This window comes from Columba livia, chromosome 15 (genome assembly GCF_036013475.1).
Source record: "Columba livia isolate bColLiv1 breed racing homer chromosome 15, bColLiv1.pat.W.v2, whole genome shotgun sequence".
Taxonomy (NCBI): Eukaryota; Metazoa; Chordata; class Aves; order Columbiformes; family Columbidae; genus Columba; species Columba livia.
The window spans coordinates 7,676,406-7,697,279 of record NC_088616.1 but is presented as its reverse complement, the minus strand read 5'-3'; the positions used below and the strand labels follow the sequence as shown (position 1 = coordinate 7,697,279).

Here is a 20,874-nt window from a genome sequence, read left to right as displayed (position 1 = left end):
TTGATAACAGGAGAATTATGAAGGAATGCAGGTCATCCCTACTCTCACATCAAATTCCGCCAAAATCTGACAAGTAGGATTCATTAAAAGAAGTTACTCGCAGACTGGAAGGTGTTGATGCCGAAGATTACTTCCCAGAATGGTTCCTAAAACCAGAAACATTCATATTCTGCCTTCAGCAGCACACAAAGTCCTCAGCAGAAGAGGTAACGCGGTTCCTTGTGCATCAGGGCTTGGTGCTGTGCCTGGATATGGACCCTGCACAGGCTACTCAGTCTCGTTCTTTCTTTCTGCTGTTGTAAAACTGCACTAATTCTGTTGTATATAAACTGCTCTGTAGTTGGGGAAAAGTTTGTAGTGTAGTAAGTTGTGGGGATTTTCTCTGCCATGCCAGCAATTGCTTCTGTGAAGTGTGAGATGTGACAGCTCCCATTCACGGTGTAGGCTGGAAATCTGTGATTTCCTTGAACAGAAATCAGACACTATCTGATCTCTAATATTTTCAGTTCTTAGTTCGTTTCACTGACTTTCTTCTGCAGTGATCCCACTCCTGATGGAACATTGTATGAAAACTGTGTCTGTTTAGTGCCTTCTGAATGTATTCCTTTCTGAATGTATTGCCTTTTAGTTTTTAAGTATTCTCTTTATCTGTTTTTATTTAGTAAGAAAGTAGAATAAGTGGGTTGTTCATATTACAGTTTTTATGCCTTCTCTGTCAGCCTACAGCTTTTGAATATTCCCAAGTATTTTAGATGTGTGTAATATGTAATAGAAATCTAGCTTGAAATTCACTCAAAATAGGAGACAATGTGGTCACTTGAAGCAAAATTGATCAAGCAGATCAATTTTGGTTTTCCCCAGAAATCAACACAGAAATAAAAATCATTGGGAAACCTTTTAGTAGGTGATTAAAACCCAAGGAATTGGTTGAAAGAAAAAGTTCAAATAACTCTTATTTTAGGACTAATGTTTTGCAACTGATCTGCACCAAATGGACATAAGTAGGTGATGTTAAAATGATGTATGTGAAATTTAGGAGGTTTATGCTCTGCTACTGCACAAAATACTTAGCAGGAGAGAGAAGTAGCTATGAGACCAGCATTTTAATTGGTACAAGCCAAGCATGTGTAATCTCATAATGTGAAAAACAGTAAAGTTTGAGGTTTTTAATGTCAAGTAGTAAAGTAATTCTCAGATTTCTAGCTGTGTAGAAACAATTTCTGGTTCAATTCTTTGAAATGTGTGAAAATGAAATATTATGCACAGATGAACCATAGACCTCTAGGACGAGTGTTGTGGCAGAACCCTTGGCTGATACCACCCAGTGCCAGGGCTGGCAGTGTGAGTTACTGCCCCTTGCGCAGTCATTGCCTTCTGCTCTGAGAGCTCCGGAATACTGTCGGGATTCTTTGGAGATGATTCTGATATTGAGATACCAGTGCACTAAACCGTGAGCCGTACCATTTCAGAAGCATTGCAGCAGGGTCAGACATCAGGACTGAGGAAAGGTCAGAAATCCTGAGGCAAACAGTACAGCTTTCTGCCCAGGGAATATGGGTCACATTTGGTTTGCTACAGTTCCATTTAAATTCTCATTCAGGCTTATCGTGAGCACAGTAAGGTCCTGAAATAAATGGGAGCCTCCATTCTAGGCCAGTAGACTCTCTGAGAGCCTGCTTTTTAAAAATTTGTTGACCCATATGCCTGTTTCCTATTCAAGCATTGTTGCATCTTTCAGAGGACTGATGAGAAACCTGACTTGATTATGATCGCAGCCTGTTAAGCAGGGTTTAACTCCAGCAGCGCTTCGTTCACTGTACGTGCCTGGTGGTGGCTGTCTTCTGGCAAGAAACAAGGGCCTCACATAGTGCATCCTACATCTCAGATCCTCCTCAGCCACAAGGATTTTTAAACCAACAGCTTCTGTCTCTTAATCTGTAGAGCAGGCTAGAATGAAGCTATGCGGTGTCCTTACTACTTAAGATGGGTGATTATGTGAAGAACAGGATTACTGAAACTAGAGAAGAAGAATGTGTAAGGTGAAACGTGGTGTTGTTGTAGATCATTAGTTGCCCAGCGAGTATTACCTACTCATTTTGTATTAGAGAATCATAGTCTGATGCATGTGAACAGTTGTAGAAACAGTTCTTGCCATTTTCTTTTAGAAGAGGCTTGTCTGCATCATTAGACATCTTTACTTTCTTCCCTAAGCCACCACAATGAGATATTTAAAAATATTTTTATCCTGGTCTTCTAAGCTAGCAGCTAGAGCATAGTCCTGGTGAACAGGAACTAGGAGTGCACATGTTTTCAAGCTGGAGAAATCATAAAAAAACAGGTCTCTAATTCCTGTGCTAGGGCTCTAAAAAGACTGTTAGAGAGAGGCTTGCTGGTGCTGCCTCTTAATTTGGGACTTGACTGGTTGGAAATAAGAAATAAACTGAAGTATGTGTCAGCCACCTGTAGAAGAGATTCTTTGCCTTAAGGAACACAGGCTGTATTGGAGCTAATTGATCTCAGGATGAAGGCAGCAGATTCCATTATCCATTCCTGGAACCATCAAGCTCACCAAGAACAACTACTCTTTAATATAATAAACGCTGTCCTTGAAGAGAGTGAATAATCCTGGCTCCCCTTTGAACATTTAAGAGTTTGCGCTACCTGTGACACAGGGAGAGGGTAATTCTAACGTTAGATTCTAGCAGTGATGTGACACTGTCTGCTTTATGGTGATGAACAAGACACAGCTGTGAATACTAACTTCCAGTCAACATTAATTTGGATGATAATTTCTTCAAACAGTGCAAACTGACCTCAGGTTTACATTGCAGAATTGTACATTAATTCAAATAAATCACATATCCAACCAATATTGCTTGTAAGCTTGGTACAATAAAAATGTAATACGTGAAGGGAATGCTCAATGAGCTGTTATTGAGTCATTATAATTCATACCTTCCTCAAAAGCGAATGGGAAAAATAGAGAGGAGTTGTTGTTATGGTAAATTCGCATTATATGTCTCATGATTAATACATTTGATTCACAGCATAAAGTCCATTTTCTGTCACATTATTTTAGGCAGCAGTGAATTCCTGAGTGTTAGTGCTGACTTCAAGCTTCTTGCCTAGAAGCATTTTAACTGGGAAACTCTGAGCAGAAAATGTGAGTCTGGCTCTTTTTTTTGCCTTCTTTTTTTCGTAGTTCTGTTTGGATGCTGTCATCCAGTGCTGGTGGATGATTTAAAGTCCTGTGATCTTGACTGGTCTCATGTTGCTGTCTCTGCCAGTGCCTTACCAATCCTTCTGTCTTCTGTCTTTTCACAATAGTCTTGAGCTGTGCCCTGTTGTGGACAGCCACACAAATCCTCAGCGGTGTGCTCAGTGCTGTGTTTCCTCTGATATTCCGCTCCCTTGGCTCCCTTGGAATCCCATATTAATTTCAGAATTTCAGAATAGCTCTAGTCTGGCCCCATACACTCAACACCAATTAGTAGCTGAAGCATATTGGATATATTCCTAGGGTTCAACTTCCACTTAAGTTTTACACAAATTAACCCTTTTTATGTATGCTGTGCCACTTAGCAGTGTGAAACATAAGTTATGTTGGACAATAAGAAGTTTCATTTCAGCAGTGCTCTACCTAATCTGAACTAGAATACTAATGTAATTGTAGCTACAGGTTACTTGCCACACTGTCAAGATAAATATTATTTTACTGTGAAAAGTCTAAAAGAACATACAGAGAAAAAGTTTTCAAGCAAATTAAGGTAGCTGTTTCAGTCAGAGAGTAAAGAAGTTTGTATCAGTGTGCAGCCTTACAATCTTCTAGCAACATCTCAACTAAGGAGGTCTAATATCTCCACAACTGAAGGCAGAATATAGAGCAAACATATTCTGTGGATCCTGAATGATTCCAGGGTGCTTCTTACATCCTCCTGGGCCCTTCACCTTCAGGCCTCCAGCCGGCTTAATTGAATCTGGATCTTGCTGAAGCTGAAAGGAGAACCTTAACTTAGCCTGAACATGCTAGATGTACCTGTAGGCAGGATCCATGTGCTGCTTTTCTATTGCATCAAGAGTTCCCTAAGAAACATGCCACTGTCAGAATTACTTATTTACTTTATGAGGATAAGAAGGGAGATGAGGATGTAGAGAGATGCAAAGAGAGTTCATACAAAGCATGAATATAGCACCCTAGTCTATAGGGCAAGTCAGGAAACCAATTCTATTGTGCAAGAACAATCACCCAACTGGAATTCACCCCCCTGAGCTATGTGCTTTTTCTGTTTAGTTCCTTCCTTTTGAGTTCCAGAGGGAAGGTGTTTGTGTCTGGGTGGACTTTCACACGCAGTCTGCTGTTGAAGGAGAACAGTATCTGATCTGCTTGAAGTCTCAGGACGCTGCCTCTCAGCTTCAGGTTATGAAGTGTGCTGTTCTCTTCCAACTCCAATTTATCTGTTCTGCGAAAGTGGTTATTTCAGTGTTTGAGCTGGACGTACTGAAACCAGAACTGCTAAGTAATTATGGAAGTGTATGTGAGACACGTCAAACCAATCTAATTTCTAGATACTTGCTGTGGATTGTGTTGCATCCTGTTGCTTTAAGTGTGGGGGGGTTTTAATTACATTTTACTGTCTGGCTTCATGTAGCCTAAGCTTGGTAGCATTAGGAGCTGCTATGTTAGAATAGCATCAGTGTAGGTATCCTAAGCCACAAATTGTATGTTTTCCTGCCACTGCCTTCTGCTACTCCCATGGCCCCTCACAAAGGCTCAGCTGGGCACCCTGTTCCGTGCTCCTCTTTCCAGAACCCTGACAGCAATACACCTTCATAAAGAGTTCTCCCTCAAAGTCATCATATAAGCCCATGCTAGGTTTCTTTTACCATGATAGCTTTCCTTTATGATGCATTTCATTTACATTGGAAAACATTTTAGCTTTTTTCCTAATTTCCAGGAGAGTATGAATGAAGTTCAGTTAATAAGTATTTCCTTGAAAAGTTAAACCTTCCAATAATCTTTTGAGGTATTTTTGTGACTTTTGTTGATGAAAGTGCACTTCAGTAGTCACCTAACAGATCTAAATGTTTATTTTGATAAGTGTGATCACTGGACTTAGTGTGTCAGAATTTTGGGGTGGAGGATGCTGTATCTTGTGTACTGTCAACTGACCAACGTGATTGCAGTTGGGTCTCTCTGCTTCTGCTGAGACTGTCAGTACCAAGTCAGATGTGGTGTTTCACCTGCGTAAGTATAATACTCTTCTGCCTGTTCTGTTTTACTGTATCTATTACAGTACTTTCAGTGAAGACTTCTCCTGCAAGAAGCAGCAAAACTCAAGGTTAGCAGGGTTTAACCTAGAAAGACTGAGTCATGTTGTAAAGTAACAGAAGATTTGCTGGTTTTCAGTAGAATTTGATTCTAGATGGATACATCAATGACAGATAGTGGCTAGCTGGGACAGAAGAGCTTTAGGATAAAAAAAAACCTTTTTCTGAAAAAGGACAATGAATCAAATTAATAATTTAAAATAATGACATTACAGCAGAAATGAGTCCCCATCCCCTTGCTGTGACATTGGTGCCAATATTATGATAACAGTTGGTGAATTTCTGGCGAGTGTCAGTTAAGTGTATAAAATACTCTCAAGTATGCTTTATGTGTGTTTCAGGAGAAATGATTACTGTAAAATGACTATTAATGGTGGGAGGTGGTGACTGTTTCAGCCCATGAAAGTGAGGGGAAGATGGGAATAATAAGGAGGGGACAGATGGTCTTATAATAGGGGCTGATGATTTTCAATTCATTCAATGTGTGCTCATCCACTGGAAGGATGACCTCTAAAAAAGTTTAAATGGCCAGTGGTGATGGCTTTCAGATGCTCTTCAGGTCACAACAGTAAAGAGGTATAAATGGCTGTAAAAGCTAAGTATTTAGTAGCATTAACCTTGATGAGGGATCCATAGAATCTGCTCGAAAAAGTCCATGTTTCCTTTTTGTGCGCACAACTCTGTATTTGGAGCAGTGGCTTGTTTGTTTGAGACCACATTCTCCAAAGCACTGTACTTGATTTAATATTGAGGGGCGAGGAAAGTTGCTGCTCTTGTATTCATCAGAAAGCTCTATCACAGCGATAACACTTCGTAATTACTGAGGTGGCATCATCATTCAGAGAAGAATAACATCTAAATGCAAAATCTCTCTGTGCCAGGCCAGGGTCCTGCTTTATTGCTGGCTCTGAGGAGCTGTAAGGCAGCTACTCTGTTTGCTGAGTGCAACTTCTTGTGGTGCGGAAAGCAATTTTTTAATGTTCAGTTTTGGTAACTTTTGTAGGAAAAAGAAAGTCATGGTCAAATGACTGTAGACAAGAGATGGGAAACCAAAGGGCCCCTCCGGTAATTCTGCCAGTTGTGACTTTGGAGTTTGTGATTTTAACTGTAGTGAGATGATCTGCCAACAACAAGCATTTAAAAGTTCAAAGTTAAAATTAACATTAGTTTATGCAGCACTATCTGTGTTGTTTTATAGGTCAGTAGTTTGTCCTCTGATCCTTAACCATGAACTCTCAAAGGGCTCATCACCTGTCACAAGGTGACATTCAGGATGCTCTTTTGCCGAGGGGCAGCACCTCCTCCTCACCTCCCAGCTTGTCCTTTCTAGAGCGCCTGGAATCGCCCGGAACAACCTTCCTGACATGGAAACGGCCTCGCCATGTTTCTGTAAACCCGATGGGATCAAAGCTGTGCAACTGTGCACCTTCTAATTCCGTCTGTTGTGTTTCCTGTGGTGCATGTGCTTGTGCACAGGCACTTGAGATGGGCTCCTGCCTGTGCTGCCTTCACAAGGAACACACCAGAGCCTCCCTTTCTCTGTTCACAGTGCCCCTGCTTCTCATGGGGCTGTCATCATCATCATCACTATCATCATCATCATCATCATCACCATCATCACTATCATCATTCCCTAACAGACTGAGTCTGACGCCCTCCTCATAGATTAGCAAGCCTGTCGGTAAAGATTCTTCTGCCCGACTTTTTCAGATGGATCTTTTGTCTCTCCCAGAGTCATCACTCCTCAACAGAATAAAAAGGGAAAGAAGGCTATAATATTGCACTTTTGGTCAAGCATAACTGTAGCCACGTTCCAATTCAAATCATACAACTGGACGTGAATGTAGCGTGAGATTTTTAATAGTAGTTTGCATGGTAGGAAGCATCATCTTCAGTTCTTGAAGAACAGCTCTGCGTCGGTTGGTACCTCACGTGATCGTGAACGTTATCTTGTGCAACCTCAGTGTTGCGCTCACCTTCTGTTGTACCTAGCAGGCTTGCCCTTATTAAAAGTATTGTCACACTCTCTCTTCATACACCGCACAATTTCTCCTCGTCCTTATATCTCACTCCTGCTGCATGAGCGACAACCCTCTATTATGAAAAGCAAATGCCATTGTGTGCGTGTACCAAGAGCTAATCTCAGCTGCTTTGTTCTGTAACAAAGCAAGAAACAGCTGCTGAGATGAATAGGCAAGGTGAAGATGAGGAGGTCCAATCCATCCTCAAATTGGTTCATTTTAAGTGTACTACAAAGCTGTAGGATTGCCAATATTCTCTAGCAAATCACTAAGGAAATGCAGAATATATATCCATCACTTCAGGGATTTCAGTAGTTTATATTGGTGCAGGTTGCTGTTGGAGCATCTCGTTCAGAATGATTTTGCATCATGACCTCTCTGCTTCATAGCCCTAGAAGCTGTCATGTCTTATTTATGTTCTTTTCTATATGTTTTGCAGTGTTATTTCTACAATCCCAAGCAATCATTAACAGTCTTTCTAGTACCCGTGGGGCCATTGACTGTGTTAGTAGTGGAGAGTTTGTACAGCAGACACTTTGCATAGTTGGCCAAAGCAGATTTTTGGATCAGAATTTACTCCTCTGTGGCTTTGAGAAAGGCACCAAGCTGGGTTTCTCACCACATACAGGGATTTACATCACTTCTCCTTACCACCTGTAAACATCTTCTCTGCAAACTTTTTCAGTGTGAATTTCAACTCCTAAAACACAGATGTCTGTGTCAAGTTCATATCCTACCTACTCTATTGATAGTTTAGTTTGCTATTTAGCATTAATGCTACCCAAACTTAAACTGGATGTCACTAAAAATGTTTTTTCTTTCTGATGCTGCTATTGGAATAGCGAGCCTTAGTTCCTAAAATTCAGTGTCTTGGTATCTTTGCTAGATTTTAGTCGTAACTGGATGGAGAACTTCATGAACTCAGCAAAACACCTCCTATGATCGCTCTGTGGTGTTCAGCACGCAAATAGTCCCGTTAGTCTACCAGGACTGTGATGCTCTCCAAGTGCTTGCATCCTAGAAGATTCAAATTCTTTCATCAGTTACTGTCTGCAGAGCCCACCACGTTTTCTTGCCAATTCCTTTTGCTGGAATCAGAATGCCTGTTTTAGCTGCCACTGCCCCGCTGCTGTCAGTCTGCTGCTTCCCTTCTGGGCCATCATATTTCTTACTCGGGTGACTGTGCAAGACTTAGGTTTTAAAGTCCTTGTGGACCTTTTTGCAACATTTTCTACTATCATTTGCCTTTGTTTGAATGGGTGGAAACTTGTGATTTGCTTCTTTTCCTCAGCACAGCAGCCACTGCTCTACCTACTGTTTTCCATTTGCTGGGAATGGCATTTGTCATAACTTTATCATCCTGTCGTTACAGTGGTGTTTCTAAGCATATTTTTGTCTAACAACCTGCTACATTAAAGAAATAAAAATTAACAAACCACCTTTCTCAGTCATACCATCATGGTTCTCCTTTGCACCCAAATTAGTATAGTATAGTATAGTATAGTATAGTATAGTATAGTATAGTATAGTATAGTATAGTATAGTATAGTATAGTATAGTATAGTATAGTATAGTATATGGCTCTACTTCTCCAGCTTCTTGATGGGGCTTCTTGCTCCCACTTTGTTTGCATGCGTGGAAATGTGTGAATTTATTCTGGTTTGGGTATTATGAAGCTGCAGTTATTTCACAAACCACTTCTATTAACTGGAGCATTGGTTAACAGCTACGAAAGGCTCCATTCCAAAGAAAGCCCCTTCCACTTTGTAGCAGCAGTAATTTTTTGTGGGTTGAAGACCAGTGAGCTCATTTTCAATGCAGTGAGTGAGGATTCAGCCAGTGGGAATGTGTGGTTGATTTTCAGTGCAGTGTTTCACCTGGGTACATGCTTCATATCCTGACCTTCATGGGCAAAGTAAGTAGGAGCCCCCAGGTTCCAGTTAAGACCGTGTTTTCATAAAATACTTCCCATGCTGAAATTTTCTGTTCTCGTTCTGCCTGAGTGCCCTTAACTGTTGTTGTAGCACCATCCAATTAACTACTTGACTGGGCAATGAGGCAGCTTTTCTAATTCAGTTGTTTTCGCCTGTTACAGGAAGCAGCAAACATGCTACGTCTTACGCAGAACAGGCTGAAGGAAGAGGAACAGCTCCTGCTTAAGAGTGGAAGTAAGTGGGATTTCTTCACTGCTTGTGTTAGCAGAAAAGATGCAAAATACTGGGTAATTTATGTCTCAGTATCCACTTAAAAGCCTGAAGCAGAGGAGACATGGGATAGATGATGGACTCAACAGGCTACATTAGGAAAAGTGGAATGATAATAACTTTAAAAGGAGAACAGTGAAACGGACCATGGGGCAGCTGGCTGTGGACACAGCCCTTGTCCCAGCACGATGGGATTGCTGGTGAAAGGTTGGTTTGCAAACAAACTCGGTTAGAGGGTTCTACCCAACAAATTGCTTGTGCATAGGTGAGTAGTCTCATCACCTTGTGGGACCACTTGGCTGCCTCATATTGTAAGTGTGCTGGTGTGCATTGCAAATCCGGAGTATAATTTATGTCCTCAGCAGTGAGCCTGCCACATTGCGTGGCATGGAGTTCGATTATGTGTTTGGATTAATGTGATGTGTCTATCAGATCATAACTTTCACAGATGAAAAACTCTCAGCTTGAAATGCTCTTTAATATCACTAATCTTCAAACTGGGGTCCACATTTGCCTGCTTGCATTTGCTTGATTTCAGTGTACCTGCAAAATGAGAATGCAAGTAAAATTTGAGGGTTTTTTCTTTTTCTCTAAACTTACTCTTAATTAGAATTCTAGCTGAGGATCAGAAGGGAATAATAACCTCTTGAGATTTTGCAGAAAGCTAACAAACTGGATTTTGCTCCTTCTGAGCCAAGCATCAGCAAGAACTTCCCATTAATTAGTCCTATGAATTTAATATTGCAATATGTGCATTTTTGTATGGTAGTGGGAAAAAAATAGAGAGGCAGTTAAGGATCAGAGAGAGAGTTAATGAAAGCTGAAAATGAGTAAGGATATACAAGTCGCACTTCACTGTTTGCTGGCAGAAATTTTCAGAGCAAGCTCATGAAAGAGGAAATTCACTCATTTTTTTCTCGTCTTTGATGTCATTTTCTTATGTCAATGCAGTAAAAAGTGAAGAAGGTTAAGCTAAAACTTAGGATTTGTAATATAAATTACAAGAATGTGGAATCGTTTCAAAGATTTACTTGAGTGAAAAAGTCCAGGCCTTGCTGTCTGACAGCTTCCAGAGTAAGTTCAAGAGGAGAACATCTGTCATCAGTAATTAGCATTATGAAGTATAACATGAAAACTTGCTGACCTGCTTTCTCCTTATGTGTGGGTTTTCACTTGGAAAACTATCAGTCATTTTGCATAACTGAAATAATATGAACCATGCCTTTTAGTGAGTGATTTAACTGCCACCTAAGAACATGTGATTATGACTTTCAATGACCTAAAAATATTGCCATAATACATCTTTATTCACATACTTAATTGTCATAATTAGTAATTTATCTAGTGATAGGAGCACCAGGATCCTGCTTTTCAGTGCTGGCTCATTTCTTGATTGTCCCATAACTTGGAAAATCAAGTCATATTTGTCAGCCCCCATCTGCTTTTATCTGCACGGGGTGTGGAAGTCTGCAGAGGTGCAGGGATGTAACTGAGACAATAAATTTGGCTCTCAGAGGCTGGAGTCACGAGGATGGAGCACCTCTTCATTACTGAGTGCTGTAAGGTTAATTTACTGAATGTTGTAAAAGCTCTCTGAGACCACGGTTTGCTATCATATGATGGTCAGGTGCCAGGCTGTGCTTTCCCCTTACACCAGACCCCACTCTCCTCCTCTCATTATTAGTTAAATGATGCCTTGTACACAGTTCAAAACCAAGAGAATTGCTTTGGTAAGAGAATGCAGAGGTTGGTGTCTAAAATTGTGTGGTGGCCTATTATGGGTATGTTTACATGGTGGTTACATTAATCCCAGGATCTCAGTCACAAGAAAAATACCTTCTTTTTTTTTTGTGCAAGGAGAAAAGAAAAGCAGCAGCAGCAGAATCAGTGCAGCATCAGTGAACAGCTTCACCTGCCCCAGTCGCCCGAAAGGTTAATAGCAAAATTCTCACTAGAAATAGGAAGCACGATAAGGGACGGAATTTCTGCCGCAGAGGATTTCCCAGAGCTCTACAACATTGGGCTGGCAGATAGTGATTTTATCAAGGAGCCCTGTGAGCATTGTGTGTATCATGTGGAAATGGTGTAAAGTGCTCCAGGCATCAGCACTTAAACCGTCTTTCCCCTGCCTTGGGAGGTTCTGCATGCTGCATCCTCCTCGGCTGGGATGTGCCCTGTTACTGAGACAGACACAGAGATTAAAGTATGGGTTTTCTTCACCGTCAGAAAGCTCTTCCTAAAGTAGGCTTTGGGAAGAAAAAACACACGCCCACACCCTATCCCCAAGCAAAGTGCTTTTATCCTAATATGTCTTCCATCTTCAGTTTGTCAAAAATGTAGGACTTGCCTGTCTGGACGTTCAGCCCATGGTGCCTGCTCGCAGGACTGGTAAGGCAGGACCTGCTCTGGCTTGGTCTTGCCCATGCAACAGGTTCTGGAGATGGAGGGATGAGTTTCTTCCCCTTGCAGTGGCAGGTGCGCAGGCCAGCCTGATGGCTCTCAGTGTCCTAACACTCTCTGGCCGAATCTTGAAGGTCCGGGGTGGCAGAGTGAGCTTGGTTTGAACACACTGCTGGCTTTCCTGCGCAGAGGGGTAGTGCAGGGCCAGTGCCTCCCGCAGGGGACAGGGAAGCTTCTCTAAATCTCATTACACTTTCCCCCTGAGAGCTGCAAAACACTAATGAGGCTCTTCTAACAGCATAGGCTGGAAGCTGGTGATAAATTTGTTACCATTAACTGCTAAAAGTCAGCATCCACTCTGCCCCAGTAAGAACTCTTACCTTTTCGTGCCTTCGTAATTGATGCAGTTCTCTCATTGTCTGGATCCTTTGACCTTATCTCCTGCTAATTTGGTAAGAAGGGTCGCAAATTAACAGTTCATTTCTCTGCAGCAGAAGTTGCAGGAATTCTGGGCAGCTTCAGGCTGAACTAAAATGAAAATGAAAATGAAATCGTGTTTCTTGTAAAGAAGAGCTGAGAAATGTAGGCTGAATTGTGCAGGTCTGCATTGAAAATATAGAAGGCCCATGGATATGTCATGGTACTCACATAAAATTTGCAAAAAATGTTTAGCATAGTTCAGAAACAGCCTGGTTCTTTTTTTCTTTTGCGAGCATACATTGCAAGTCATCTTTTATTTCTGACAGAGCATCCCCATAAAACCACTGCACTAACAAAAAACCAAAAAACAGGAAAAGCTAACACTAAGTTATATAAAAACTCATTTTTAAATTATGTAAAAATGTTGAACTCTAGATACAGATCAGGCTTTGAGTATGGTTTACATAATGAAAATATATGCAGTTAAGTATTTGCAGCAGTACAGAAATGTTTTTTGAGATGAGTGGTAAGTAAATTGCTGATATTTTTGTAATCTTTATTTCACATAAGCTGTTCTTAGAGAAACTAATATATGATGTGGTGTTTTCCACACAGCCTGCTGCCCTTATGACACATCCAAGGTTGGTGCAAAGTAACAAATGCCAATTGACTGAAACTCGGGGCTTGATTTCCTTGTGGTTAATGGAACAGTGACTGTTAAACATCATATTAGACACTGCTCGGATGAGCACTGTGAAGGCTGTTGATAGAACTATTGTCAGGTGTAGATGTGTGAAGAGTTGCTCTGATAATGGTTTGGTGTGAGAGGAGACGGAAGGTCACTGACCACAGCGTAAATTAAAGATGTTATTTCAGGTTCATCCAATGTTGGAAAAAAAAAGGTGTCCTGAGCAAAAAGTAACAAGTCGAAATGTTTCTAGACCGAAACACACTTTTTCAGATTAATCAGCTTATTTACAGGTTTGTCTTGGTCCGTAGAATGAACAAACATCCATGTTACACAGCATTTTGAAATTTGCACTACTTCAGTATTGTTCAGCAACAAGATTAACTGATGCTCCTGGAGAGCTTTAGTTGGGCTCAGTGCACAACCAAAGTGTTTCCTTGGCCAGTTCTACCTGTAACTCCTTGTTTTCTGACAGGCAAGCAAAATGTGCTTGGCTCTATCGTTTTGCTCAGTTAAGCAGAGCAAATAGCAGTTACGCTTTGGACAGCAAATCGCATGATGCTGTTGCAGTTTGGTGCTGCACTCAATCTCTTGTACCCTTTGTTCTCCAGAATTGATGCTTCAAAATCTGACAGCAGGAAAACAAAAAGCCCCATTGCAACAGTTGTGGCATTTGAAGTGCAGCGGTGAGTTGCTGGGTAATTCCCTCAAGGGTGAGATGCTTGGATGATATTGCTGATCTTCAGCACTGTCACCAGCAGGACGCTCAGACCATCCGTCTTCTTGTAACAGACACTTGGAATTTGTCCACAATAGTCTTGTGTTTTGCTTTTTAAATAATTGCAAGTTCATGTTCTAATTTTATAGTACTTTGATGGACTCTCGGCTTTTAAGATCATTAGAAATAGTTATGGTCACTGAATATGACCTCTCTATAAAATGGGCCAAAAAATATCTGAGCTACTTATTCCTGAGCCAAAACTACAAATCCCAGTTTAAATGGAGCTTGTCATTGAGAAATATTTTAATTATTTCAAGTGATGGAGACCTATTGCTTCCCTTGGCAGTGGTTAATCATCCCTACTGTTAAAAATGGGAGTGTGGATGTAGCAATAGACCATTTCAAAATGACCAAGCAAGGGAAGAAAGTGCAGTGAGACCTCTACAACCTACTGGTTGGTGTTTGTGGGTATGTTATTGCCCTGTTGGAGTGTGCACAGGTCTGAACATCCAAACTTCCTGCTGAAGTTAGTGAGAGCCACAGGTGTTTGGACCCTGATGCAGTAAGTCTTAGTACCAAGATTAATTTTTCTTAGAGATCAGACAAAGGATCTCAGTTTTGTGTCAAGGTCAAAGGATGTTCCCTGCTTTTTATATGTATTTATTTATATATCAAAGCATTTCTTCCAGTTCAAATTGCAGAGCTGCACATCTGTAAGTATTCAGGCTGATGTACACGACTGGTGACTCAGAGTTTGGTGAGACACAAGTATGGGTTTGGCAGAACCAAGGCTTCCACATGGAAACTGAACTTTACGCTCCCTTCAGTCTTCCTAAAATCCAAATCCACCCCTTTTTTTAAAATTATTTTTTTTCTGTTCTAAAATTTAATGCTATTTATCAATTGGATTTTATTTGGAATCAAGTGGCTGTCAATGGCCCACTTGATTTTCTCATTATGTTTTTTCACCAAAATCAACGGCCTGCTGAATCAAATAATTGCTGTGGAACCAGTGCCTGTATTTTCAAAGCAGTGATTTTTATTATGAAATTGAACATTCTGAACAACACTTACATTTAATTGTAAACCATATCAATATACAATGCCCATTGTGCTCATTATCTTCACCACAGTACCTTCTTATTTTACAGTTGGATACATTTACTTGAGTATTTATGCAAACTAACAAATCTGTAATGAAATCACTGCGAAGTTATTAAATCATGCTGGTTTTCCTTCAAGCATTGCAAATTACCAAAAAATTAAATCATTTAAATATAGAATTACCGGTCCAGGTATCTGCTCTGGCTTTTTTCTGGAAACAGTAGTTGTGCTTTGGAACAAATAACGCATCTTCTGAGAGCGATGTTTTTCCCTTGTAACCAGAATGTACTTTTTGTGGCTGGACTGCTTTAAATGAAACTAATTTAGTTGACTGAAACCCACCTTTATGAAATTGAAATGTTGAAATGTAAGGCAGGCGGAGTTTAAAATCCCAATATATCCCCCCTCAGGTATTCAGCCAGCATTCTCTGTGCAACAGAGTGAATCACAGCAGTGGGGAAATGGGCCAGACACAGATTATAGAGTTGTTTTGTTGATGACCTTTTAGTAGTAAAAATACAGGATCTTGTTAAAATATCAGTCTTAACCTGCAGTAAGCTACCAGCATTGGCCTAAATTTGGGCACATGGATTGCTGAATAGTACTTTGTTGTGAAAAGTCAAATAATCTTCATGTAAACCCATGCAAATCTCCTAAGCCAGCTCCGTTAGAATGTGTGCTGTACTCCATGTACTCGTATGTGGGAATTTATAGTAGTATGCTGTATCTTTGCTGCTTTATGCTGATACTAAGAAAAATCTGTTTTCTCCATAAAGAATGCTCCTTGTCTCGCCGCAACTGATGCGTTGTGGTTTCTGCTATGCGGTATTACACAGATGTGGTCACGACTTCTCCTGTGGCAACAAGTAGATTCTTTCTGTATGTCATTAAAAGAAACCTTCCGAATTGTCACCTTTTTATGAATACCAAGAATATTTTGTTAAAAACTAAGGATGTAGGATGGTGGAACGCTGTAGTGCTCTGGCTAGGACAGGTCACACACAGCATTGGACTACTCTGCTGTTCCACTCTGCTAAGAAGCCTGTACTCAGCTTGTCTTTATCTCCTGTATTTAAATACATTCTCAGCAATATGCTCTGCTTCTGTGTCCTTGAGACTTTGGCTCAGCACTGTTCTGCTCAGCTGATAACTCACATTGTACAGTGGACAGAGCCAGGCTTGGTGATAACAGCTATTGAGCTGAGCTAGAGCAATACAGTTATTTTTTTGTAAGTGAAAAAAGTGCTCAATGTCTTTCCAAGTGGTGGGCAGGAGGCTTGGAGGCAGAAATTGTACTGTTGCTCAGTTTGCATTTGCAGGTGTCCCTTGTCTGATCTTCTGTCATGAATTCACCATAGGGATGTTTCATGTTGTGGTATGTGCATCAGAATTCCAGCTAGATTATTCAAATAAAATCCAAACTCTTGCCATAGGTCCATAACAAGATTTCTTTGAAAGTCACAGCTCCATAGGAAAAGTGTTGCACTGTGCTTGTGTGCTGATAATTCTGATAATTCACCTGATTAATCTTCTCTTCATTTATATTGAAAGATAATCCAGGATTTTGAAAGGCATAAATAAAAATTAGGCCTACAGTTGCTGCTGGCTTGGCTTGTCGAGCAGACTTTGAAAGACAAGAGGCGGATCTGGAGCACAAGTCACACTTTTCTGGGGCTTGCTGGGGTGTTCTGTGGCATCCACGTGTGGGCCAAACAGCAGAAAACTGTGACTTCTCCACTGACAGGCGAGAGTTACAACAGCTGAGTTTGCAGAGTAGAAGGATGAAAGAAATAGTGTGAGAAAGAGAGGATTGAGAATAGCAGAGAACCTGTGGGAAAGAAGAAAAAGGCTGAGTGAGGGAGGAAAAACGCTGTGTTTAAACCAGTCCCTTTCATAAAGCAGCAGCTTGGGCCCTCCAGCCACTGATTCTCTCTCCTCAGTAAGAATCACTTTTATTACAAAGCACTTATTAACCATGGGGTCTTTCTGCAAGTCCCGCTTTCCACCAAAGAGATACTGCAGGGAATTATATGATGAAAAGAACCTCCTTTTTGCATGCTGAAATGGGTCAGGAATGGCTGGAGTGTCCTACAGGGAGCTGGAGGGGTTCAGGTGGGTCGGGAGGGCATTGAGCCGTCAGCATGGGTACACAGGGAAGGGCACCTCTGTGTACAGCAGAGGGCAGATGGCAGACTCGTTCTTGATTATTCTTGTCTACTTACTGCTGCTTTGTCCCAAGGGGAAGGTATTTTACATGTTATTTCTGAAGAGTCTGGTGTCACAAATGGTTTGAACAAATAGGTTTCCAGAACAGTGAAATGTAGAACTGAAGCCCCGTGTTGTTGCAGCCGTGCCCCCAGCCAGAGCAGAATCGCATTGCTGTGCCTCTTCGCTGCGGGTCCCGTTCTCGCAGTGGTGTCAGCTGGGCTGGCCGCTTTGGGTTGTCAGCAGAGAGCACCGGCTCCGTTAGTCCCCATCTCAGCCGGCAAATCCTGCTCAGGAGATCCCAGCCAGAAGCAGAAAGTGTTAATGGGCATGAAATAGAAGTGGTTTGACAAAGTAATCATAAGGGCTCTCTGCAGCATCCTCAGCTCTGGCCAGCAGTGCTGCACAACAGGAGGAGCACACATGACAAAATCTGAAAGGGAGGAATTGCTGCTCCAAAATAAAAAAAAAATAAGGAAAGGGCGTAAGGGAAAAAATAATAATAATGAGGGCATTTTAGTAGTAGCAGTAAGAGCCGTTGCAGATGAGGTAGTCTTGCTCTTTAACATACACAACAGGAACCTGAATCCTTTATGTAGGCTCCACATGGCTCTTCCCAAGGAGTTTGCCTGGGCAAGGGCTGAACAAAACATTGTTTTTCTGAATACCAGCTAAACAGAAATGGTATTCGAGTCACACAGCAGTGAGTGGTTCCTGCACTTGCCAGAGAAGAAAGTGCAACACAAAGAGAAATTGTAACTAATGTTGCTGGTGCCTCATAATCTTCCCAGGGTATCAAATATATCCCTTGCTGTTATATGTTGGCATTAACATTGCAATGAAAAAGATTATGGAAAAATGTCTACTATTTGTATATTGTCCACTAATTAAATATTGCAAAGATGTGTCAGCTCATAACTAATCATAATTAAAGCAGTTGTTTCCATTTTCAGCTCAGGCATGTGTGTAATTAAATGTACCTGGGAAAAAATTGCCTGTTTTCTCTAAATAATAAACAGCTATTGTTGCTGTGCTGGGTGCTGACCTCCCGTGGGGCCCGGTTGGGTTTGTCAGCGGGCTGGTGCCATGAGCCCGAACTGTGGGAGCAGCTGGTGAGAGGGGCTCATCTCTGCATGGGTGAGAAGAGTTCCAAAGGTGACAGGAGGTGTCGGTTCACTGAGTGAATGTTTGAGGAGTGTAGTAAATAATGACAAGTGGGCAGCAGCTGGAAAACAGAGCTTGGTTTTAGTGAGCTCACACAAGCAGGCTGGCCCAAGAGGGGGCAAAAGCTCGTGGGATAGAAGGAGACTGAAATGGAGCAGAGCCTGCTTCAAACTTCACGTGCACCTCTGCACCAACTTTCCACCCTCTGTTCTACTTCAGAATAGGCTCCGAGGACAACCATTTTGGTTGACCATACATGTGAACATCAGTGTACAACTCGTACAGCTGACATGGAGAACAGTCTTCCCTTTTCTTTGCCAGCACTTTTAGGTACCTAAAGACTTTTGTCATGCTTTCAGACATCTGAAGGTCAATTTACTCCAAGTTCTTTAGGTTTGTTCCAATTTGGTGATAGGGAACTGGGAGTAAGAGATCAAGTAGGCTTTAGTTTGGATAGGAAGAAGAAAAAAGAAAGGCAGATTATTAAAATGTTTTAAGAAGTTCCTGCATCTTGGGAAGCTTTCCTGTCTCTCCAGGCATTTTGCATTTGGCTGTAACTGCTTTCCTTTGTCTGGGGGTGTCTTATTTGTGCTTTTCTAGCCTATGATTAAATGACAGGCAAAGAGTCTAAGGGGACAGGTTTTTTGATATTGCTTATGTCAGGATAAAGGACTAGGAGATGCATTAATAAGCTCACACTTTCCAAATGTTTTTGAAAGACTTATTTTTAAAGCAGTTGCTGAAATAGCACCTTCTGACTGTATGTATGCTTCATACCCAGGGAGTGTATTCAGAGCACGGCCTTTATGGCACAGCCTGAGGATTGTCCCAAGACAGTTGTTTATATTGTATACTTCTTTGGCACTATGCGTAGAAGGATGCCTTTCTTAGGATATGGATGTTGGCTGTTTCCCTGTGCTCATCAGTAGAGCCAATGTTCTGTCTATGACTCTATTTTTGATTAATCTTGGACTTAAAAAAAGGCAGAAACTCCTAGCATCTCTTGCATCCAACTGCTGCTCTGAGTTGTGGGTTGGCTTGAGTGATATTTATGAACTGCTTTTGTTTTAACCAGATAATGATGACTCCGACGTAGACATTCAAGAGGATGAAGGATCCGATAGTGAAGTGGAAGACAGGCAGATCATGAAGCAGCACGCTGCCATGGGAACACTACTGCCAGGTATCTTAATCTTTCCTTAGTTGCTTTTATTCAGAAGGAAATGCTGGAATTATCTGAGTAACCTTAAATGTAAGAAGACTGTTGTTGCTCACGGGCATTGGCATTGCTCAGCTCTTGTGAGGTGTAAGGGGTTGTGTCTTGTGGGAAAGACACAATGCTTGCAGGGCAGCAAATTAAGGATTATTTACTGAAAAAAGTACCATGTGAGGAAAATTCTTCCTTGGTGTTGCCTCGCAGATATACAAAACCTTAGTAAAGTAATACCATTCCTGATGGCAAAGTCTTTGTTTCACTTTAGCTGTTGACACTCATTCTGGTAGGGTCTTCTTCAACAGGAGACCTATGGTGAGTCCATAAATCCACCTGCACTGACACAGTCACAGGTGCAACGCATCGGAGTTATTGCCTTCAGGGAAGGATGTCTGGCTTCTGCCGCTCTTTATGCGGAGTGGAACCACAGCCTCTGGCAGCTGATTCCCCCAGGGCCTGGGTCAGAAGTGACTCAGAGAAATTACTGTCTGAGGGTCTGTGTTTCACTGGGTAGAAAAAGAATCACTCTGCTTAGCCTATAGTCAAGCAAAATAAAACCAGAAAATCAGGTTAGTTCTCCATGGCGTTCTTGTTACGGTGAGTGACTCTGACCATCGTGTGACAAGCACTTCCAGCCCTGGCAGGCTCAGATCTGCACCTCTCCATCTGTGTACTCAGGTCCCTCATCGACAGTGAGGTTATGTGCTTGACTGCAAGACCCTCACCAACTGAAGTGCTGGAGACATGTCAAGACATGAGCTTAGTGTCAGGTGCATCAGCTTCTTTAGAAAATCCGGCCTGAACATTCGCTGGCTATTTGTTGTCAAACACACCAAGAATCTGTACATGTTCTTTGGCACAGGTAGTTTGCATTTAAAATATACTTAAGGTAGCATAACAAGAATGTTATTTGTATTAATTACTGCTTTTCTCCTTGACTCAATTAACGATATTTCAATCACTTTCTTTTGAAGTCTTCTTACATGGTTGTGCTTCTGAGCCATGTTTGCTCTTAAACTAAGGAGAAATGGTCTGCTGTGGTCAGTTCCTGTACTTGCTGTGATTCAGTTTTACATCTCTAATTTCTAGGTTATTAGTATTGTAAGAGAAGACTCCCTCCCTCTGCCTGTAATAGGTGGGCAGGTATTCCAGTGTGTTTTGCCATTACAGAGGCAAGATTCTCAGGGAGAGATAATCTCTCTCATTAGGCCACTTGATATAATTGAGAAAAATGAACACACTTTCACCCTGAAGAGTCCTTTCATCAGATTTGTCTAGATGCAGCAAAATTCAAACTGAATGCAGCTTTGACAATATTGCCCCTGGTGTTATTCTTTTAGCCAATTAAAAGACTTGGAGTTATAGGATTTAGTCTCCCATGGAGCAGAAAAGAGTGTTAGCTGGGG

The 20,874-nt window shown here is 41.4% G+C and overlaps 1 protein-coding gene across 6 annotated transcripts in view; it reads left to right on the top strand.

The window, feature by feature from the left end:
• The window catches only part of CLUAP1 (clusterin associated protein 1), a 55,746-nt gene that overhangs the window by 24,206 nt on the left and 10,666 nt on the right, over positions 1-20,874 (top strand). For all 6 annotated transcript variants that reach the window (XM_005505628.4, XM_021291869.2, XM_065030886.1 and 3 more), the window contains exons 9-10: positions 9,445-9,517; positions 19,331-19,438. In XM_005505628.4, coding sequence (XP_005505685.2) covers positions 9,445-9,517; positions 19,331-19,438 — 181 coding nt within the window. The remainder of the gene's footprint in view (positions 1-9,444; positions 9,518-19,330; positions 19,439-20,874) is intronic.